The following is a 20,635-nucleotide window of genomic DNA, read 5'->3' on the forward strand; positions in this document are numbered from 1 at the left end:
GAAAGTAACATGAGTAAACGTTGCCTTTATGATACAACATAGGATAACATATCTAGGTTCGCTTTAGGTTATAAGCGTATGGCTTTGATATAGTGCGCTGAGAAGGCAACCATAATAAAGAGGACGTCATAAAATGAGGTAACATGAGATTAGGTCCAAAGTTTAAGGTATTGCCATGCAGGCTTGAAAGTGCTAACATTGCATAGGTGAGCATTTATCCCAGCTTGGTATCACACGAGGTTGATATTAATTAATGCTGCACAGTTTTATATCTGTGTTGTCATTGCTTTTCAGGCACTTTCTCCTATTTTATATATCTTGTCCATCTTATATATCTTGTCCATGTGTTAGTAATGTTACTGTTCAATGTAGGTCTTGTACCGTTGGTATCCGTAAGTCAGTGGCATGGTGTGGCAGGTAGTCAGTGATGGTCACAAGGGTCACAGCCTAGTGCTGCTGGAGACCAGACCCGCAATGTGAGTCCATTATCAGCCGATGCCAGCGCTTGGGGGCTCTTCGTGGCTGTTGTGAGGTGGTGAGAAGGTGATCTGGCAGCGGATCTCACATGGGCTGCTTCCTCGCTCTAGACCCAGTGCCCTACTGGCTGCTCTTGCTGCAGGGGTGGGTACATAGGTGGCTGGTTGACGGGGGCGAGGTGCGTCCTCTCTCCAGCCCCGGGCCGGGATGAAGGCCCACATCTTTACTCCACGGACCCAGGCACTTCTTTGGGCTGGGTCCATCCCATGGTGGGAGTAACGGGGGGAGCTGATGGTCTGCTGCCTTCTGTGGTGGCCGTCCCTCCGTCTATGTGGATGATGTCTCCGGGTTGTACCCTTGGTGGCCCTCGGCCCAGGTGGACCAGCAATGTGTGGTGCAGGCTTGTCTGGGTGCATTAGGCCCGAGGGAGTCCTCCTTACCCTCCGGTTCTTGCCACCCCGACCTCCATCTCGAGGATCAGGCGCCATAGAGAATATGTGGGTCTCTAGTTTGACCCATAGCTGGTGGATGTGCTCACTTAGTGTCTGCATCATGTGGTCCACAGAGCACAGGGCAGGTTCACACTGTTCGTTTGCCGACTCTGCTGGCCGTGTGGTAGTCGCCATTTTGGGACGGGTCTCGCACGTGGTGTCCACCATGTTTTTCTCAGGGTGATTCCCTGGTGCTGGGTCGTCGCTTGTGTTTGCCGGGATATCCCCCGCTGGCATGGGGGGGGGGAGAGGGGAGGTAGAGTCCTCCGGGGAGACCTTTGTCCAAGAAGGCTCCTGCTGCGGAGGGATCGTCCGCCTCCCTCGCGTCGCCTGCTTTTGCCTTCCGTAGGCCTCGGGTTGATCTCCGGTAAGAGACTGTTGCTGGCAGTTGGGACTTTTGGCTGGTAATGTCGCTTTGGTGAGCCCCTTATGCTGGGGCTGTTGTGCAAGCAGATTTGAGGGCTTTGTCTCGCTTATGTCGGTTGCTTTAAGGTTTTTGCCTTGGAGCCCATGTTGTGTCGTGTATGTGATTTTAAAACACATTGGCATACAAAAGGTTTGTCTTGGCATTGGCAGACAAATTAAACTAATACTTCAGGTTTCCCACGGCTGAGCAAATACTGAGTAAACAGTTCTGCATGAAAAATAAAATTATGACACCAATGTGGTATAATGAAGTAAATACTAAAATCCTTGTATCTGTAAAATCCCTCCATTTTGATCGAACAAATTGTTCAATTGTAGCATAGACGAAACGAAACCCATAATGCTTAAGGTTCCGGGTGAGCAGATACATTTTGGAAATTTCAAAATCCTGTGGTTTGTCAAGCCTGAAGACTTAATAGACATTTGGCAAGAACTTGTATGACTGATATGTCATAATTGAAGTTGGCAGCTGTAGCTGTACTGTCACTGTCATTCGGATGTTTGAAAAACGCTCATAGCAGTTGTTAAAAGCACGGCTAGACTCTTCGATAAAAGCAATTAATTCATTGTAGTTCTATAAACAGCTATACATCAGTCTGAGAGTAAGTGATGAGAAGTTTGGACAAAATGCTCTACAAAGCAGCATAATTCTTCATAGTGGAGCTTTGAAGAGAGAATTAAAACTTTATTATTTTTTGCCAAAATAGCCAAATTGGGGGAAAAAAAAAAAAAGAAAAATGTGCAATTTTATTATTTTGGTCTACAGTTGTCAGGGCCTTGGTCAATTTGCAACACATTTGCGCTGGGTTTTTACCTTCGTGTTTGAAGTAATGTTTGGTTGTAAAAAACAGTCCGTCATCAAGTTTGTGAAATTGTGTTCCCAGACATAGGTTTTAGGTTTAAAGTTTAAAACACACACACACACACAACTGTTAAACAGATCTTTCAATTCTAGTCATAAGTGAATGTTCAGTAGATGTTTGATTAACGACCATCAATAATAGAAGTTGTCTGAGAATGAGGCAAACCATGGCAGACATAATCCAGCAATGCATCTCTGCTGCAGTTTATCATATGGCGTAATATGGATAGTAACTGCAGCCTGCAATGCAACATATGTGTGTCTGAGCTGACACAATTCCTTTACTTGATGTGTGCAGTACAGCAGTAAAGGAGGAGATGCAACCCAGTGGATGTGTTCAGCACCTTGTCTTCATCCAGTGCCTGTCCTGTAGAATACAAAAAGATAGTAGCCGCAACTTAGAGGGATATCATTGGCATCAAAACAACTTTAGTTTAATAAAGCAGTTTTGGTGTATAGATCATGCCCCTGCATTCTCACTGCTCAATTATCTGCCAATTAGGAGTTAAATCACTTGTTTCTGACCATTCTGCCCTAACCACACATCCCCTAGCTGTGACTGACACACAGCCTGCATGAAAAAAGGTTTCATTTTCAATCAGATGTTCTTTACTTGAAAAGGATTTTTTTTTTTTATAATCTCCTGCTCAGTAAATTGTACTTTAATCACACACAAGGGGGCTCCTGCATTGTCTGGAAGGCTGTTAGCAGAGCAGGAGATCAGAAATTCTAAATGAAACAGAATTTGCATTAAAGGAAGTGTAAACCTGAGATGACTCTTTACAGGAAGTGTTTAGGAAGGCTTTGTAAGTCACGAACAGGGAGGTTCAACTTGAGCTCTATAAACAAAGTGATTTAACTGGTAAATGGCATAGAACTGAGCAGTGAGACAGCAGGAGCATGATCTATACACCAAAACCTTCTTATTAAGATAAAGTTGTTTTGGTGCCTATAGTGTCCCTTTAATACTTTTTTTTCCCATAACCATCCTGATCTCTGTTTTTGTCCGAACACAAATAAAAATAGAAGCTGCAGCAAAAGTATTTTCCGCACCCTGCCATCTTTCTGTTTTTGTCATGTACATGAAAAAAGATAGGAATTTAAGCCTAAAATCTGAGCCTTGTTCCCAGCTTCGCATGTGGTGTTATAGACCCGATCAATGGGCCCCTTTAAGTTACGTTTTGCTGTGTGTGTACATAGAATAATTATTTTGACTGTTAACAGAATGCAATGTTGTAGATATGAGCCCTCATCGTTGGGAATTTACCTCCCCAAAAATTCTCTTATATGATAGGAACTGGAAAATGATCTATTTATATGTACTAAAATAAATGTCCTTCATGAGCCATTGCTACAAACAAATCTGTATTTGTGGATACATAATACATGGGGCTTATAAAACTCACGGAAAGTATAAAGTTATTTTGGAGGATTAACCAATACAAGCTTGTAACACTGGAACCTGTCCAGATCTACAGACATGTCATCGTCTCTGAATTTACAATTCGTTTTTGCATTAATCCTGGGGAGTTTTTTTTTTAGAACTGCCACAATCATTATGCTTACCGTGTTTCCCCGAAATTAAGACATCCCCCCAAAACAAACCCTTGCTTATTTTAGGGGGATGCTCTTAATATGTGCCCTACCCCGAAAATAAACCAGAGTCGCTTGTTCGTTAATCTATGTTCGGGGAATTTTGCTTGACTGGTTAGTACTACATTTGCAGAAGCAGACTGGTCAAATAGATTAAAAGGTGTTCCATATATAATTAAAAACCTACGTGGTTGTGTGATCTATGAAGGAAATTGTACGGTAATACGTATCCCACAATCTGCCCTTAATTTTATTTTATACAGAACCTGTTTTAGAATCCTGTACCCAATCGTGAATGTGGTGTAATGCACTGATTACCTCATACATGCCCCTGTCTGCCTGGGATTAATGGGAGTTGCATAACGGTGTGGCATTTCATTTCAGTTTGTTCCCGAGTGGAATTTTAATAGCAACTGCTAAAATAACTGCCTCCTGGGACTGTAATTCCCATTAATCTCAGACAGCCCTGAGACATGTGCATTCCTAACAGTATGCTTCTTTCCCTAGAGTTATTACAAGTACCATAACCACTTCACTGATTTGATCTGGTCGTGGTGCCTGGCGTCTTATCTGTGCAACGTTTTGCTATGAAACAATGCAGAGTTCAATCCCTCTGTTGCCGGAAGGGTAACCCCACTTCTGGTAGTAGCATTGGGGCGTTAATAGCCAACCCGGAACGAGAGCTCCCGGCTGGCTAATATGAATACTGTGCAAATTTTATGTCTGATGCAAGCACGCACCGCATGTTTCCAGACAGCCAATGGTAATCCCTTGCCGCCCCTTTCCTCCACTCTGTTCGCTCCCTCTCTGATATCCCTACCCCTCAGGCAATAAAGATTTATCTTTATTCTTTATATTTTTTGGGGAGGCCACCATAGCAACTTATTTTGTACATTACCCTAACCCCAGCCCTAACATGCTAAACCTAACCTTTAAAAATCATCATGTAGTATAAAAGATATGGAACGGTGATGCATGTATTGGGGGGAAAATACCATTTCCATCATACTATTTTCCCATAACTCATTGTTGACTGTTTTATGTTTCCCTGTGTGTACATAGAATAAATTTGTATTAATTTTGTCTATCTAATCTATACGCCCATTCTTACTGCTGCTATATTAAGGGTGAGAGAATGTGCTTTTTTTTTTTTAATTTGACCATTTTTATTTTGTCTGGTTAGTGGTAATGGAGTACAGAAAAAAGAGGGGGGGGGAGGAACATAGTCATACAGTTCTCAAGTTTAGGACATTGTACACATATATGCTTTTACAGCTGGCTGTTTTATTCATTTATACAGGGGTCAATATATGATCATAGTTGCATTGGTTTGCTTATTAGGTCGTTTGGTGTTGAAGCCCCGTGTTGGATGTCTACTTCGTAAGTCTTTACGTCGGGGGGTTGTTTGCCCTGTCAGGGTGTGCCTGCATGGTGCTATCTGTGCGTCTCGTCCCTGCCGCTTTTGGGGCTGCACACTGCTTACTTGAGTTCTTTGGCTTATTTTCAAAGAGTGTGGGACGCGGTGTGAGGGTGGTCGGAGCTGCTTGAGGTAGTATGTCTGTGTTTGTGTTGTTCCTATGGGGGGGAGTTGGTGTGCTGTGACTTAGTGTGAGGTGAAGTTCCTCTTGTTTCCTGCAGTTTGTGGGGGTGGTGTTGAGGAGAGGTAAGTGCTACCGTTGTGGAGCCTATGATCAGAAAGTGGATGGTGACTACGTGTGGTGTTTTGCGTGGGAACTCCTTTATGGAGGTTTCAGTTTGGAGAATGTGCTTTTTAATAATACTCTTAAATCCATGAAGGGGTTAATCAGAAAAGAATTTGGAAGTGTGGAAAGAATGTAGCCAAGCATCCTTCACAGCCAGGAGATTAAGAATATTAGCTACAGATTAGGGATTTACATGTTTCTTTTTGTATTGTCGGTTTGTGAGCGTTAGAATGATTTCTTGCAAAAATGCGTCATTAGGAAAAATAACCTGCCTAGAGGAAATACTTTATTTTTCCAAGTTGGCATTGGTTTCCAGTTTGATTTGTTGTGGGGTAATTGGAATGCATACACAGTGAGTGTAGGTCATCAGTGAATGCATACAAATACAAATATAACCCTTATCTGAAGTTTGCTTCCAGATCCCTGCTGAATGTTGACTGTGCACCTATGTACACATGCAATGCCTTGTGGGAATCCTCACTCGGCATTCTGGGAGCACAACGGTATGCAAGCACCCCATACGAGCTATTCTGTTTTATAGGTATGCATTAAAGGACCACTATAGTGCCAGGAAAACAAACTCATTTTCCTGGTACTATGTAGTCCTTAGGTCCCCCCCCAACCTCATGGCCCCCCTCCCACTGGTCTGAATGGATTAAAACCCCTTCAGCCACTTACCTTTCTCCGGAGCCGGGCTCCCTCCGCGCTGGGGAACTCTCCTCCACCTGCCGAAGTCTGTGCCGAGTGCGCATGCGCGGCAAGAGCCGCGCACGCATTCAAACCACCCATAGGAAAGCATTACTCAATGGTTTCCTGTGGACGTCAGCATCTTCTCACTGTGATTTTCAGAATACTCCAAGCACCATAACCACTATAATATGCTGTGCAAGTTACTGTGCTTGGGGTTTCCTGGCAAGTCGTTAAACTATTCGCTAACAGCATAATGCAGGGTCTGCTGGGCACTAGTTCTGTCCTCTTTCCCCAAAAAAGGTCTTGCATTGATCTGAATTCCAGTCTAAAACATTTTGTTTATGGATGACTATTCAGGAGGGCCTTGGAAACGTATAATACAGAGAGCTAGTTTGTAGGAAAAGCTTTGCGCAGTGATAAATAGTGACACATCCTGCTTGGGAAGTGTTATGGATTTTCGTTTTCATCGATCTTTGATAAACTCCGAGGGATGTGTTCATGAAATAGCTGTTTGACTCATTGCACTTTATTCACTAAGAAAAATAACTGAAAATGCATTGTGTCAACTTGGTTCCTAATATTTTACATGAATCTTATGTGAGATTTGTTTGAAAATAGATCTAGCTATATTGTAACTGAATTTTCCTGTAATAAGGAAAAGACAGCTAAAATGTTTGGATTTATGTTTAGGGTGTTTGTTATAAGGTAAATGGGGACTTGGCAGTGTTTGGGGTATTTGGTATAGGGTAAAGAGGGGGTGAGGGGGAGACGCTGGTCACAAGGGCAGATTACCGAGTCTGCTAGTCTGTATCAAGACAACTGGATCAGATATATGAAGACTGATTTATTACATTTCAGATGTTTTTTTGAATGCTAACCTATCTATGGCTGAAGGTAGTACCAGTGAAGTAGCTGATTAACAGTTGGGGCAAATCTCACAGTGTGGCTATTTATATCTAAAATGTGCAGTTGATATTATACAATTTGGAGTTTTGGGACTAAACATATTTTTTCTCCTGGAGTTTTCACTCCCAGATTTGAACGGCTGCTGAGCTACGATCCAGTAGTCACTCTAGCTGGGGGTAGGGGTAGGAACGATTAGTTGTAGTTGAAGCAACTAGCTTGAACTTGGCTAAAGGACTACATCAGATTTGGTTTAAACACTCTGGCTAATCATTGGAATGAATGATTGGAATGAAGAGGCTGTGCTGGGGTCAAAGGCAATAGGAAGTGTAGGAAAGAATGTAGGCAGAAAGAGAAAAAAATACAAGTAAATGGGTCAGGGACAAGCCTGCTGTGTAACGTTATCCACAAAGCAGTGTATGTCCCTGCGATGTATTATAATTCCGGTGTTACCTTTTGTAGAATGCTGGGTGGACAATTTTATGGCAACTGTTTTTTATTCTTTTTTTTTTGTGTTGTTTTTGTTTTTTTTAAATTTATTTATTTATTCATTAAAAATGTGCCCCATCTTGCTGAAGGGCTATAGGGGTTAGCAGAGTGTGCACACTTTCTAGCTACGGTAGGTTTATTTGCAAAAGAAAATCTCCACCTCTGAAATTTGGAATATTTTTCCATTTGATAAAATTAGCAAATTCAAGTTTGCTGATTAACCCGTTCTTTTTGTCTTGTGTGAATGTTAAGTGAAAATACATCAATTTTAATGTCCATTTCTGGGCTGTTCATTGCTAGCCTCGGACAGAAATGTGTTTTTCTAATGGACTCAATGATGACTTTTTGACAGTTCTTATGATTTGTTAAATCATGTGTGTCAAGGTTTCTAGATCCGATAGGCTGAGCATATTCGAAGTTACAGTTTAACAGATCAAGACCTGTCTATTTATTTTCTGCATGTTTAATCGATACAGACACAATATCAAATACAAACACCAACATATGACTGCTGGCAGACAAAGTGTGAGAAATCCAACCCCAGACAATGGAGATGATGATGTTTTGCCCCCAGTAATAATAGCATCCTGTGAATACTGCTTCTATTTATAATGAAATCTCCATGTGGTTACCAGCCATTCTATTTTAAATTCTGTCATCGACGTTGCCAATGCTCCTAATTTAAAAGCGTCACTTGCAATGACAGTGCCAGGTAGAGGGCAGCAGGAATATTTTATCTTCATAAATAACTAACTCGTTTAAAAAAAAAAAACAGGTTTACCAGAGCAACACTGACACCCGGAGTGACAAGATGATCGGACGCTACCGTCCAGTGAGTGTGAATTTATTTTCTGTTTACCCTGCGTAGCTGTGTATAGGGACTCTGTTTTAACTTTAAAGACCTGTTGAATAAGGATCGCTTTCATGAACAGCCTGGTAGAGGAGGCTAGCTGCTTCATGTTACCGATTCTCCACTGTAGACATGCATTCGCTGACTGGCAGGTCATACAGTCTGCTAGGCTGCTGTTCCTTGTATTGATAAACAACTAGTCCACTGATGGCTCTGGAGGTGTTTGTCAACTACGTTGCCTATGATGCTCTGTCTGACTTTACAAACGTTTACTGCAAAAAGGTTTGTTTTCACTTTTCTTTTATTTATTTTTGTTTATATATATATATATATATATTTTTCTCAGTCTTAACTTACTTGCTTGGTTATTTACTAAGGGGAGAGTTAAAGTGAATTCAAAGTAAATTTCAAATTTGAAGCCGAAGTAGACAAACAATTTGCAAAAAGCATTGCTGACTTAAAGGATTTCTCCAGTTCAGACACCTTGAATTAACTTCAAATTCCCAACAATTCTCACTTTAGTAATTAACCCTCTTGGTCTAAAATGATGTGTTTGGAACTGTGTTTGTATAGTTTTATGCCAATTACAAAGAATGTCTGCATAATGTGATAGTTTAGATTTGTTTGTATCTTTGCATTTGTTATGGATACATTTTATATTTATTGTTTGTTAATGTGTATGTAGATAAAGTTGGAAAGTCTGGTTAAAAAAAAATATTATTTTAGGGAGCCTTTTAGTTAACAAAAATATTTCGGTTGTTAAAAAAGCAGGTTAATCTTGGGTTCAATGCAGCCTCGGACAGTTTGTTTGGGGGGTGATCTCAGAATAATTTTTGTCCATCAGTGCATATTTGATTTAGTATCTTATTTGATCCTCTTAAAATTACATCTGGCAACATGAGGAGTCCCAAACAAGAATTACAGGTTTTGTTTGTTTTGGATCGTCGTAGTGATTTCTCTCATCGCAGTTTGTTTATCACGGAATATCAGGCTTTATTTAATAAAGGTGGTTCATATCCTATGAGTGCCATTTAATATGGAATGTTTATGACACCGGCAAATCTGTATGTGTTTTAATAGACATAAATGCAAACAAATATGTTTTAGGTTTTAATTGATGGAAGGTTGCCCAAACAAAAATCTTTTGTATACTTTTTTTTTTTCTTCTTTTGAAAGTGTATGGCTCTTCCTAGCACTGGATAACAAAACGTATATGTTTATTCTGAAGCGCCAATTTAATGTACTGGTTGTGCAGATATTACATTGTGCTATTGTACGGAGAATAGCAATTTGCTTGACATTGTGTTAGCAGACGTAATGAGAAAAGTGTATATTTTTGGATTTAAATGTAAACCATGTGAAGAAGATATTCACATGGTAAATGTCAGGTTTACTATGAAATCAATTTACCATCAGTACAATACTTTGTTTCACGTTTCCTTTTTATATGCAGTATAACCAGGGGGCAAACTGTCCACACGTTTGTGATTCCAGAAACCATTTGTTGCTGCCTCTACTGTTCGGGTATTCATATATTGCTCATAATGACTTGTAAACTATTTGCTGTTGAATTTCCCCATACAGAACCCAGCAAGCGGCTTGAAAATGACAACTTCATGGAGTGATCGTCTACAAAATGCAGCCGATGTGCCGGCGAATATGGATGGCCTAGCTATGAAAAAATATCGCCGCGAGGCTTATCACAGGTGAGCGGGGTCACCAAGCAGAAGTAAGATGATGAGCTGGCAAAAGACGTGTCGCTGACGTTTCTCAGTTAAATGGTTTTCCAGTACGTCTTATCTTGATCATATTCCAGCTTGCCTTGACATGGTGCTGTTTTTCCTTTGTCATTCCTTAGTCATATTGCTTTGTGATAAGCATCTGAATTTGAGAACTTCATACACTTTCCATGAACCTCTTGGTGCCCATTAGCAACTTTTAAAATTATTTTTTTTATGTATACTTGGCGTCAATGCATGTTACGCTCATGTTAGCATAGTGAGCTTTTGGGAATTTGCCATCAAGCTCCCCATAGTTGGCTGTTGCTGTAATTTAATGCTGAATACCATTGGCTGGTCATGCCAGTGAATGTACCAGTCTTTTTTATTTATTAAAATGTGTTACCTTTTTTTTTCATCCCTTCAGTCTTCACTACATTTTGTATCTTTTCTCTACGTAGTCATCATATCTTTTACAACAGCCCTACGGGAGGATAGGAGAGTACTTACCCGTACAATAACTTTCCAACTGTTTTCCAAACCAAGAGCCAAGTTTTGCTCTCTAACTTGTGAGTGGTCCCCATTCCTTGGCACGTATGAGCATTCTTATAGTGCATACAATATGTTACTATTTATTTTTGGTTAGGGGTACTATAGTTATTTAGGTAGGTGGTTTGGGAGTGAACTTGTTTGGGGTGTTGATGAATTCCCTGTTGGTGTTTTAAAATAACTAGGCATCTGTTTTAAATATCTAATTGCATTACAATCGTATTTAATGGGTTCATTAAACTGTTAAATTAGACATGGGTACAATAATGCTCTTTTACCACATGTACTCCTAAACTACCCCAAATTAGACATGGGTAAAATAACGCTCTTTTACCATGTGGCTTCCAAAGATCCAGAGAACACTATGCTTGTGCGACATTTCTTTACTTAGTGAGTTTTAGTTTAACACAAATTTGCTTATTCTCTACATGGAATCTATATCGACAATGTAAAATATCAACACATTAGTCAGTCCTTGTTTTTTACTTTTCAAAAAATAGTTTTTATGCAAGTGATTTCAGTGGTTGGGCAGCTACGATGCCCCAAAATAAGACTTAGACCCAGCAAATTAATCTGTACATATCTTAACAAATCGAAAATGAAAATGGGCATGTCTGCCTTGGAGATTCTCTAAAACCTGAGACATATTTACAGGGAATCTTATTGAACTTTGTGAATTTTGTAAAATGCAAAAAAATAAATAAATCTATTCTTACTTTAGTAGCATGCAGCAAGTATGTCAAATCATACATGAAAATGTAATCAGCATGGGAAATTTAGCAAACGGAAATGTCCACAATTTTGAATTTTGAACATCATTAAACCTGGCAACTGATATGTTGGGGGTCATTGCTGTACTCCTAGGGATGTAACCATACACCTATTTTTTATTTTATATACTGCAGTAAGGTAGTATATCAGGGCTATGCACATGTTATTCAAAATACAATTGTATAGTACCCTGAGTTCATGTTTTTTTTTTTTTTTAAATTTAATATTTTAGAAACAATGTGACAGGTCTGATCTAGTAATGACTGAGAAAAGTCAAATTGACTACGGAAGTCAAAAGAGCTATGGTTACTTTTTAAACTGCAGAATTCGCACTCATACTTGGTAACAGAGTTCTGCAACCTTTTAGCACCCGGGGACCGGCGAAAAGAGGAGAAATATTTTGCGGACCGTCGTCAGGCAGAAATCAAACCCAGTGGTATTTGTGAGGGATGCAGTGTGTGTGTGTGTGTATGGAGAGGCAGTGTGTGTGTGTGTGTATGGAGAGGCAGTGTGTGTGTGTGTGTATGGATAGGCAGTGTGTGTGTGTGTGTGTATGGAGAGGCAGTGTGTGTGTGTATAGAGAAGCATGGTGTGTGTATGGAGGGGCAGTGTGTGTGTGTGTATGTATTTTTTTTTAATTAAAAGCTTACCTTTGCCTGGGAGGGAGGACATTACCTGCAATCCCTGGTGGTCAGGTGGGGAAGCCCTGGTGGTCCCAGTGGGGAGAATGAACTCTTGAAAGATTCGGAGCGTTCCCGTGGTAACCGCGGCAACGCTCCGAGCTCGTGAGAGGAGAACCCGGCAGAGCTGCAGGTTAGAGCTCCCCGGGTCATCTCCCTCCCCTGCCGGCTGTCAGCAAAGTGCTAGCGGGCCGGAGAGGGAGATCTCTGATCTCCCCTCCGGTCCTGCAGAGCTGGCAAGGGAGAGGGAGACACATTTCCTGGTACTATGATCATAAGATCATAGCACCGGGGAAATATCTCACAGCAATTTATTGCCGATCCGTAAAAGCTTTCACCTGACGGTATAGTCGGGTGAAAGCTTTCGTGGACCAGCAATAAATTCTTGCGGACCGGCGCCGGCCTGGGGGTTGGGAACCCCTGCTTTACAAAATGCTAATCTCTGCTTACAGCGTCCACTGAGAGTGCTGTACCTTTAAATGGGCACCATAATCACTGCATCCTGCTGTACGGTTTGTGGTGCCATTCTTCAGTTCTGTGTTGGTTTTCAAGTTTTTTTCCTTGTCTGCTAACTCCGCTAATGGATGCTGCCTATATATGGGTAGAATTAATGTTTCTAACACGGAAGTACAATGTTCACAATAAGTGGACGGCATGACTGTTGGCTCTTCAGTGGGAGAACACAATTAAAGTTCTGATTTTTCCACCAGGTAGAGATGGAAAGTCAGAATTTTGGTAAGAAAGCCCGTATGCCGAAAGAGACAGGTCTGTTAAATCTTTAAAAAAAAAAAAAAAACACACACATTTTGAGTGTGTGCCAATGCTGTATTTCTCACAGTTATTTTTAAATGGGAACCATCAGATCTCTGAAAAATAGACCTTGGAATAAAATATTGAAACCTTTTTTTCTTCTTGTTACTTTTTCGAAATGTTCACATTTTGTTTTAAATTTCTATAAAAGATTTAGCAAGTGATCCCACACGCCAGACCACTCCAGACACCGCCATTGGACACAATGCACACGAGGAGGAGAAATGGATACATTGTTTAATGTCTTCTCTGTATGCGCTGTCTATGCGGTCTGCCAGGTCTCACACGCCAGACCACTCCAGACACACCGATAGGACACAGTGACACAATTTAGTTTTTGAGCTCACACTTTGCTGATATATATTTGTTGACTATAGGGTATAAGTACACATATTATTAAAAACCCTGATGTATTATAGTCCCCCTTTAAAATATATGATTAAGCTACATTTTGAATAGTCTTATTTTTTTTTTAGATATTTCTATATTCTTATTAAACAAATGCCCCTCTCACTGCATATATTTTTGTGGTTCTCTATATAGAGGTTTATACCAATATTCAGCAGCTGATAGGAAGTTCCTCTATAAAGGAACAGCTGTTTTATAACTTTTATGTAGAAATCTCACTGGCCTTGATCAGGTTAGGGTTGAGACATTTTGAGAATTCAGGCTCTTTTTCTGGGAGTGTCCAAAACTCTGTCATCTCGTAACAAAAATATGCCACATCTGTATGATTAATACTATAATCTTTATACAAAGATGCTAATTACGTCCTTCCTTGTTCAAGTATTGTTCATGTGACGTGTCAGAGGATTCATCAGGTCCAAATAAATTCCTATGCAGGAGTTTGTTCATCATACGTTTCTTTGACGCCGTCCTGTTAATCAAGGACTTGAGCTCTCCAGAGAACACGAAGAGAGATCCACCAAGTATATTTTTTAAAAAGGTGGTTTTATTTCAAAATGGAGCAGCCTGGACTGTTTGCCACCTATGTGGGCTCTGGTGATTTTGAAGCCCATCACAGGTATCGTCTCTTGTGAATGTTAATCTGAGCGAGTTCTTTAACCCCTTAAGGACACACGACGTGTGTGACATGTCATGATTCCCTTTTATTCCAGAAGCTTGGTCCTTAAGGGGTTAAACCCTTGGTCCATTAGCTGCATTTAGTCAAAAATTCCCAGAGACACGTCGGCCTCTGGAAACGGGTGGCAGACAAATTCTGGGGAAAAAATGTAGCCTTGTGTAGGATTTCTATTTTACTTTTCTGTTTGACTTAAAGCAGCATTGGCCCAGTCCTACTTTAGTGGGTGGTATATATTATACCCTAATTATTGTGTGGCTGTTATGACTGTGGTACTGTAGGTAATTTGTGATGTTTTGTTTTGAATTTATTTTTAAATTAACTAAAATTGAAAATAAGTTGTGTTGTGACACTTTGTTGTATGTATTTTTTTTTATTTTTGGTTCTCGTTTTGCTTTTTGTACTTTCTTTGTTTTTGTGTGTTCATCTCCCCCTTGTTTTTCTCTGGCTATTTACTTTGTCATTGTATTTTGTACATTTTATTTAGCCTGTCACGTACATCTGATCAATGTGTTTGCATTGCAAGAAGTGATTAGTGCATTTTTTTTTTTTTTTGTGGTTAAATATATACATTTGCTTGGGTTATGCGCTATGATGTATGACCTACCAGGTAATGGAATTTTTGTCATTTGATCACTGCTACCTGTTTTGCAATTTTTAGTGTCGTAAGAATGTGACTTCCTCGGTTGAACCTGTTTGCAATAATGCGTGACAAAGCATTGCCTAGCTTACGTTATGCTTTAAAGTAAATTTGTCATCCACAAAACACGTGGATGAGAAATTCCTCCTATTGTTTTTAATGCTCAATAAGCAATTATGCTGCTAAATTGCCCAATGGTTTCATAAATGTTCATTTTATTAATGGAACCATATCTCACCTTTGTAAGAGGACCCATATATGTTATAAACAAGGAAAATACAATTTAAAAAACAATTATTTTAAAAGCTTGCTATAGTTGTTTTTTGTTAACTGCTTACATTTAAAATAAGTTGTATGCAAATAGTGGTCTCATCAGACACCGTTCAGTTTTACAATTAGACTTTTCACTGTTAGTGAGGGGATTCCAGCAGAACAACCGGCTCAGCCCACCAGCTAAAACCTCTTTTGTCTCATTCTTTAGAGACATTGTATGGTGTCACAGGCTCTATTGTTTATAACTCAATCTCGTACTCTACATCACCCTTCTCATGGCTCCGCACTCCTTTCTGACTCCTAATGGCTTCCCACAGCCGGTTTGTTATTTGCCGCGTATCTGTCTGTCTTTGAACTGTGAGTTGTGATTGGAGTAGCTCGCATTACTCTTCTGGCTGCTCTTTGATGTCAGCCAATCACAGAGCAGCAGGTTTATCTTTATCATGCAATCAGTTTATCTAATGTAAAATAATGTAAAAATATCTGGCTGGTATAGATTACTGTGTTCAGTACTGTAAAAAAAAAATACGTGCCTGCATATTGTTAAAAATAAATTTTGAGTACCTCTAACTGTAAATAGCAAAGGGGAACCCTTGGTTTCATAACCACTACAGGTTGGTGTATTGGTTATGGTTCTATGAGTCTTTGGGTGTTAGAGCTCCCCCCATCATTCGAAGCCTAAACCATAACCTGCCATATGAGTAATGTAAAAGAACCATCCAAGCTTGGATGACCACGATAAGCTGAATTCCTTGGATTAACCTGTCCTCTTGCAGTTAATTACTGCCGTCCATGTTCCAATGGCTTTGCATTGGTTATATAGGTTTGTACTATCCATTAGTCTAAATTGGGGCCAGACAATTGGTGCCACAGAGAACCCCAGCTTCTGTTAAAAAAAAAAAAAAAAAAACTTTGAAAACTGTTTTATGGCAGAATTGTGCATACAGACTCAATTAATCATTAACCAATAAAATATAATGGTTACGGAGCATTTACGCCAGTGTTTGGGGCAGTGTGCTGTTCAGTTTTTGGTTTATTGGTAGCTGACTGTATTACTCAACTTCAGTTCAACGGAGCATTATTGTGCTTTGCTCAATGTAATTAGGCATTTAATAAGTTTCAGTTCTGATGGGCACAATATTCAAAGAACCAGTTGTTCAATTAAATCCTCCAAGCCAGTAAATAAGGTCATGCAACACCCCACTCCCCTCCAATCATTTCACATTTGTCTTATTTCTTGCTTATCCTTTAGGGTCTTTGTGAACAGAAGTCTAGCCATGGAAAAGATCAAATGCTTTGGATTTGATATGGATTATACACTTGCTGGTGAGTATGGAAAAAATGTTATACTCTCTGTGCTCATACAAAGAGCACGGTGCTTTCGACTATTTATAGTCTGTGAGAGCCGTCAGCTTTTCTTAGAATCTTTATTTGGGTCATCGGACCCTGAGAACAACTCGGGGGAAAAAAAAGACAGATTAGAGCACACATTACCATTGTTTTTGGAAAGGTTAAAAAATTTGCCTAAAGTAATTAGCATGTTACGAAACGGGGAACTCCAGATGTGCTGCCCCCTCCCATTTTGAATGCATTATTGATAATGGAAAAAAAATAATAATAATTAAAGGATTAAATCAAAAACTCCAGGGTTACTCACCAAAGTGAGAATTCTAAGTACATTCCTAGTGAATTTAACATTTAAGGTTAAAATAGCCAAACTGACGTCCCGTTGTTCACAAGTGTTAACGTAGACTTTTGACGCTTCACTAATTATTACATACAGGCAAACTGGTAAACAAGGTTCTCCAGATCATATAGAGCGATAAGACCACACTTAGTCTACACACTAATGTACGCTTAACTAAAGTGGATCTGCGAATTCAAATAAGATGATATGGATGTAAAACAAATGGAGACCTGTGTGTCCCACTGCTCCGTCATACAACTGCCATGTCTGCTTGTTTTATTTGTCTTTTACTTACAATAAAAAGTAAATTTACAAAAAAATAAATAAATAGCCAAACTGGAGAGATTATCTATAAATCAGCTTTTCTTTCAGTTCTGGCCTTAAATTTTAAATTCTTTTTGAATTCACTTTAAATAATTTGGACAGTGTTTTAAAAACAAAACAAAACACTGATTTTGGTTTTAGAGTAACCCGTGCTGTGCTGGTCCCATGGGCAAATAAAAAAAAAAATCGCCAATTAGTTCTAATGTTGTTCTCTGCATGCACGCTGTAATCCTTGATGAAGAAGTAGCTAATCAAATTCCAACAAATTTGTGCCATTTTCTTGTTTACTTTACATTTTTTGATGATGTCATGCAAAGGTTGAAATCACAAGCTCACGCATTTGCTGTGGGTTCAATGCTTTGTTATGGTAAGCATTATCATAAACACAGTAGTGCCACTAGATAACGAGCTGTTATCTGGTCCTATCATTAGTGAGGTCTTCCTGGTGTGTGTATATGTGTGTATGTATATATATATACGGTAATACATAAGATCCAGCGCACTCACCTATCCACTTAACAGCAACTTCAATGTTGAAAGATTTTATTAGTTTTTTTTTAAAAACACCTAATCTAGGCAAAAATAATGGGGGTTTAGTTACAGCATATGATCATACATTGCATAAGCCTGCCACAACGTCAATGTACCCCATCTTTGGCAGGTCCTACACTAACAGCTTAATGTCTGCTCTTATGAGATTAACCCACTTACTTGGGGGAAAAAATTCCATCTGGGGCTCTCTGCAGTACAAGGCTAAATAGGGACCTGAGATGAGGCACCTGTGACAGGGAGGGGTACAAAACCAAGGCGTTGGCTTGACTCCCAAATATGGGGTACATTGACGTTGTGGCAGGCTTATGCAATGTATGATCATATAATGTAACTAATTCTCTTTATTTTTGCCTAGATTAGGTGTTTTTAAAAAAACTAATAAAATCTTTCAACATTGAAGTTGCTGTTTAGTGGATAGGTGAGTGCGCTGGATCTTGTGTATTGTATAATTTGGCCCCCAGCAGCACCCCATTTATTCATGTTCAGGTAAGGGCAGCCAACCCCCCCTTGTTTCATATATATATATATATATATAATATCAGCCAAACATTAAAGCCACTGACATGTAATGTGAATAACTTTAATAATATCGTTACAATGGCACCTGACGAGGGGTGGGGATATATTAGGCGGCAATTGAACAGTCAGCTCTTGAATTTCATATGTTGGAAGCAGGAAAAAATGGGCGAGAAAAGATCTAAGTGTCTTTAACAAGGGCCAGATAGTGATGACTAGACGGCTGGGTCAGCGCATCGCCAAGATAGCAGTTTTTGTGGGGTGTTCCTGGTATGCAGGTATTAGTACCTACCTAAAGTGGTGCATGAAAGTACAACCGGTGAATCACAGGACACGTTCTGAGGTCTTGTGGACAGGATGACAAGATCCACCATGTTCACAGGGACACATATAAGTTTCTCATATTTATGAAAACGCATGAAAAGGGTTGCCCTGCAGTGTCTATAATGCATATTCTGCAGTGTGTATCATGCATATTCCTTTTTTTTTTTAAATGGTCACAGGGTTATTTTAAATGGTTTTAGATGGTCACAGGGTTATTTTATCTTATCCTCCAGCCTCATGCCGCAGTTCATGGAATAAGCTATTTCAATACTCGTGTATGAAGTTACTTGAGCCCACTTAAGCGCCTCTAAGTTCACGGTTCACCGACATTCATCACATTAGAGAGATAGCTGGGTACTTGGATTTAAAACTGGGGTATTACGTAGCAGTGTTTGGAAACTGTAGACTAAAAAGGGCTGACAATTAGCTGTCCATCATGTATATATTTACTTGTAAACAAGGGAGGCAGCCTTGATGACACCGAGTAATCCCCTAAGCGTACTCCACATGTACTTCCTGACCTTATTCTGTACATGCGAGACCAGAATAACTTCAGTTCGTGTCCAAATACTCCTCTAGTTATTCTCACTACATTACAAACAAAGCATGCAATTGCTATTCTGTTGCAATGAGGGTAAATTATCTTTTGCAAACTGTCCTTCTCCATGTTCTATGTTGTCTCTAGTATTCACTATAGTGTAAATGGTCAGAAATTTGAATTTTTGAATTTTATTTTTTTAATTCTTTATTTTTGCAGTGCAGTTATTAGGTACAAACAGGCTTGAGGTACCCCAACGGCATTCCTCGAGCTTTGTGACATCTTTCACAAGTGGGGTTAAGATAGGCAGTGCACATTTTTTATATAACAGGCACATGCGAAAACAGTAAGCTTTGTTAGTGTATGTTGCATTGAGATGACAGTAGTTGCTGTGTCTACGATGCTTTCCCAACCCTGTGCCATAGAAAGCGGAGCGGTGGAGGTGTTACGAGTGGGCCCATAGTGTGGTGTGTCAGCGTATGAAGTGCCTGAGTGCGTGCTGAAGGTGTAGTGCCTGTACTCGTGTTTTGGAGGGTTAACATAGAGATCCCAACTGTTGCTTAGTGTCTGTAATGAAGGGTGACGTATGGTTTACATGTTTTAAACAGGCTTATGTGAGTTCTAGTCTATTTTTCTCTGACAGGCTAGGCAGTCTGACCAAGCTAGGAGCATATGTATATTGGGTTACTCCGGCAAGTTAGGCAAACATATTATGCTGAGAGCAATTATAAATTACGCTTCTCTGGCCAGCCAGGGAGACAGATCATGCTAAAAGGGGAAAAAAACAAACATTTATATCTTCGGCTATTCTGGCGGGCTAAGCAAACGCATCATGTTGAATAAGTAAAAGCAAAACATTTATGCATTAGGCCACTCTAACAGGCTAGGGAAGCATCTAGCTAAAACCAACTGTATATGCAGTTATTCTGGTGAGTCAGGCATCGGCAGTGTCCAAGTCCTGGTGGTTGTCTCCATTAATTTAGAGCAGGCAGGGTTTTGGTGGTAGCCTGTGGCATCCCGCCTCTGCGCGTTCTGTGCCAGCCGTCAGCCCCCTCCATTTCGAGGCTGGGTTGTAGAGTCCTTCGCTGCAGGGGAGACAACCGAAAAGGAGGCGGCAAAGTAGCGGTGCCGGGTGGGCTCTCACTTCTCCGATGTGCTGGAGCGTTTTGTGGGCTGAGAGGAGCTCCGTTGCTGATCGGCTGTCCGCATGTAGTGCGGCATCTTCATTGCTGGTCGTGGTGCGGTGTGTCGCCATCTAGGTGCAGGGTGGAGCATTATGTATGGGAGACCAGTTCCCCGATGTGTCAGAGGTTCCCGCTTCCGTGTCTTGTTTTGCAGTGGGTTGTTCCGGGGTTCGGGTGCTGGCTTATTGCGTCCCCGTCTTTTCCGCTTATTGCAGCCTTGAGGTAAGCGTTGTGCTGGGATGCCTTGACGGGCGTTTACCGGTGGTCGTTGTGGGGTGTTGGTTTGCATGCGCCCGGTTGCTTTGCCGTGTGTTGTGGGTGTCTGGGGGCCGCATTTTCTCTTACTGGTTTTGACGCACGTGGCGTCCGCCATCTTAGGTAGGGTGCCCAGGCCACGGATCAGGCTGCTGATGCTGCTGGGCCCAAGCTGCCTTGCCGCTTTCGGGGTCACAGGGTGGAGACCGGGATCACCCCCGCCAGCCCAGGGGGGGAGGGGGGGGACAG

The 20,635-nt window shown here is 40.6% G+C and overlaps 1 protein-coding gene across 3 annotated transcripts in view; it reads left to right on the forward strand.

The window, feature by feature from the left end:
* Window positions 1-20,635, forward strand: part of NT5C2 (5'-nucleotidase, cytosolic II) — a 67,410-nt gene that overhangs the window by 13,255 nt on the left and 33,520 nt on the right. The window contains exons 1-3 of one of the 3 annotated variants that reach the window (XM_063434075.1): window positions 8,330-8,466; window positions 10,069-10,190; window positions 16,259-16,332. In XM_063434075.1, coding sequence (XP_063290145.1) covers window positions 8,446-8,466; window positions 10,069-10,190; window positions 16,259-16,332 — 217 coding nt within the window. In that variant the 5' untranslated portion in view covers window positions 8,330-8,445. Of the gene's footprint in view, window positions 1-8,329; window positions 8,467-8,575; window positions 8,767-10,068; window positions 10,191-16,258; window positions 16,333-20,635 lie in introns of those variants that run through there. The other 2 variants (XM_063434074.1, XM_063434078.1) reach the window with 2 other exon arrangements.

This window comes from Pelobates fuscus, chromosome 10 (genome assembly GCF_036172605.1).
Source record: "Pelobates fuscus isolate aPelFus1 chromosome 10, aPelFus1.pri, whole genome shotgun sequence".
NCBI classification, from domain to species: Eukaryota; Metazoa; Chordata; class Amphibia; order Anura; family Pelobatidae; genus Pelobates; species Pelobates fuscus.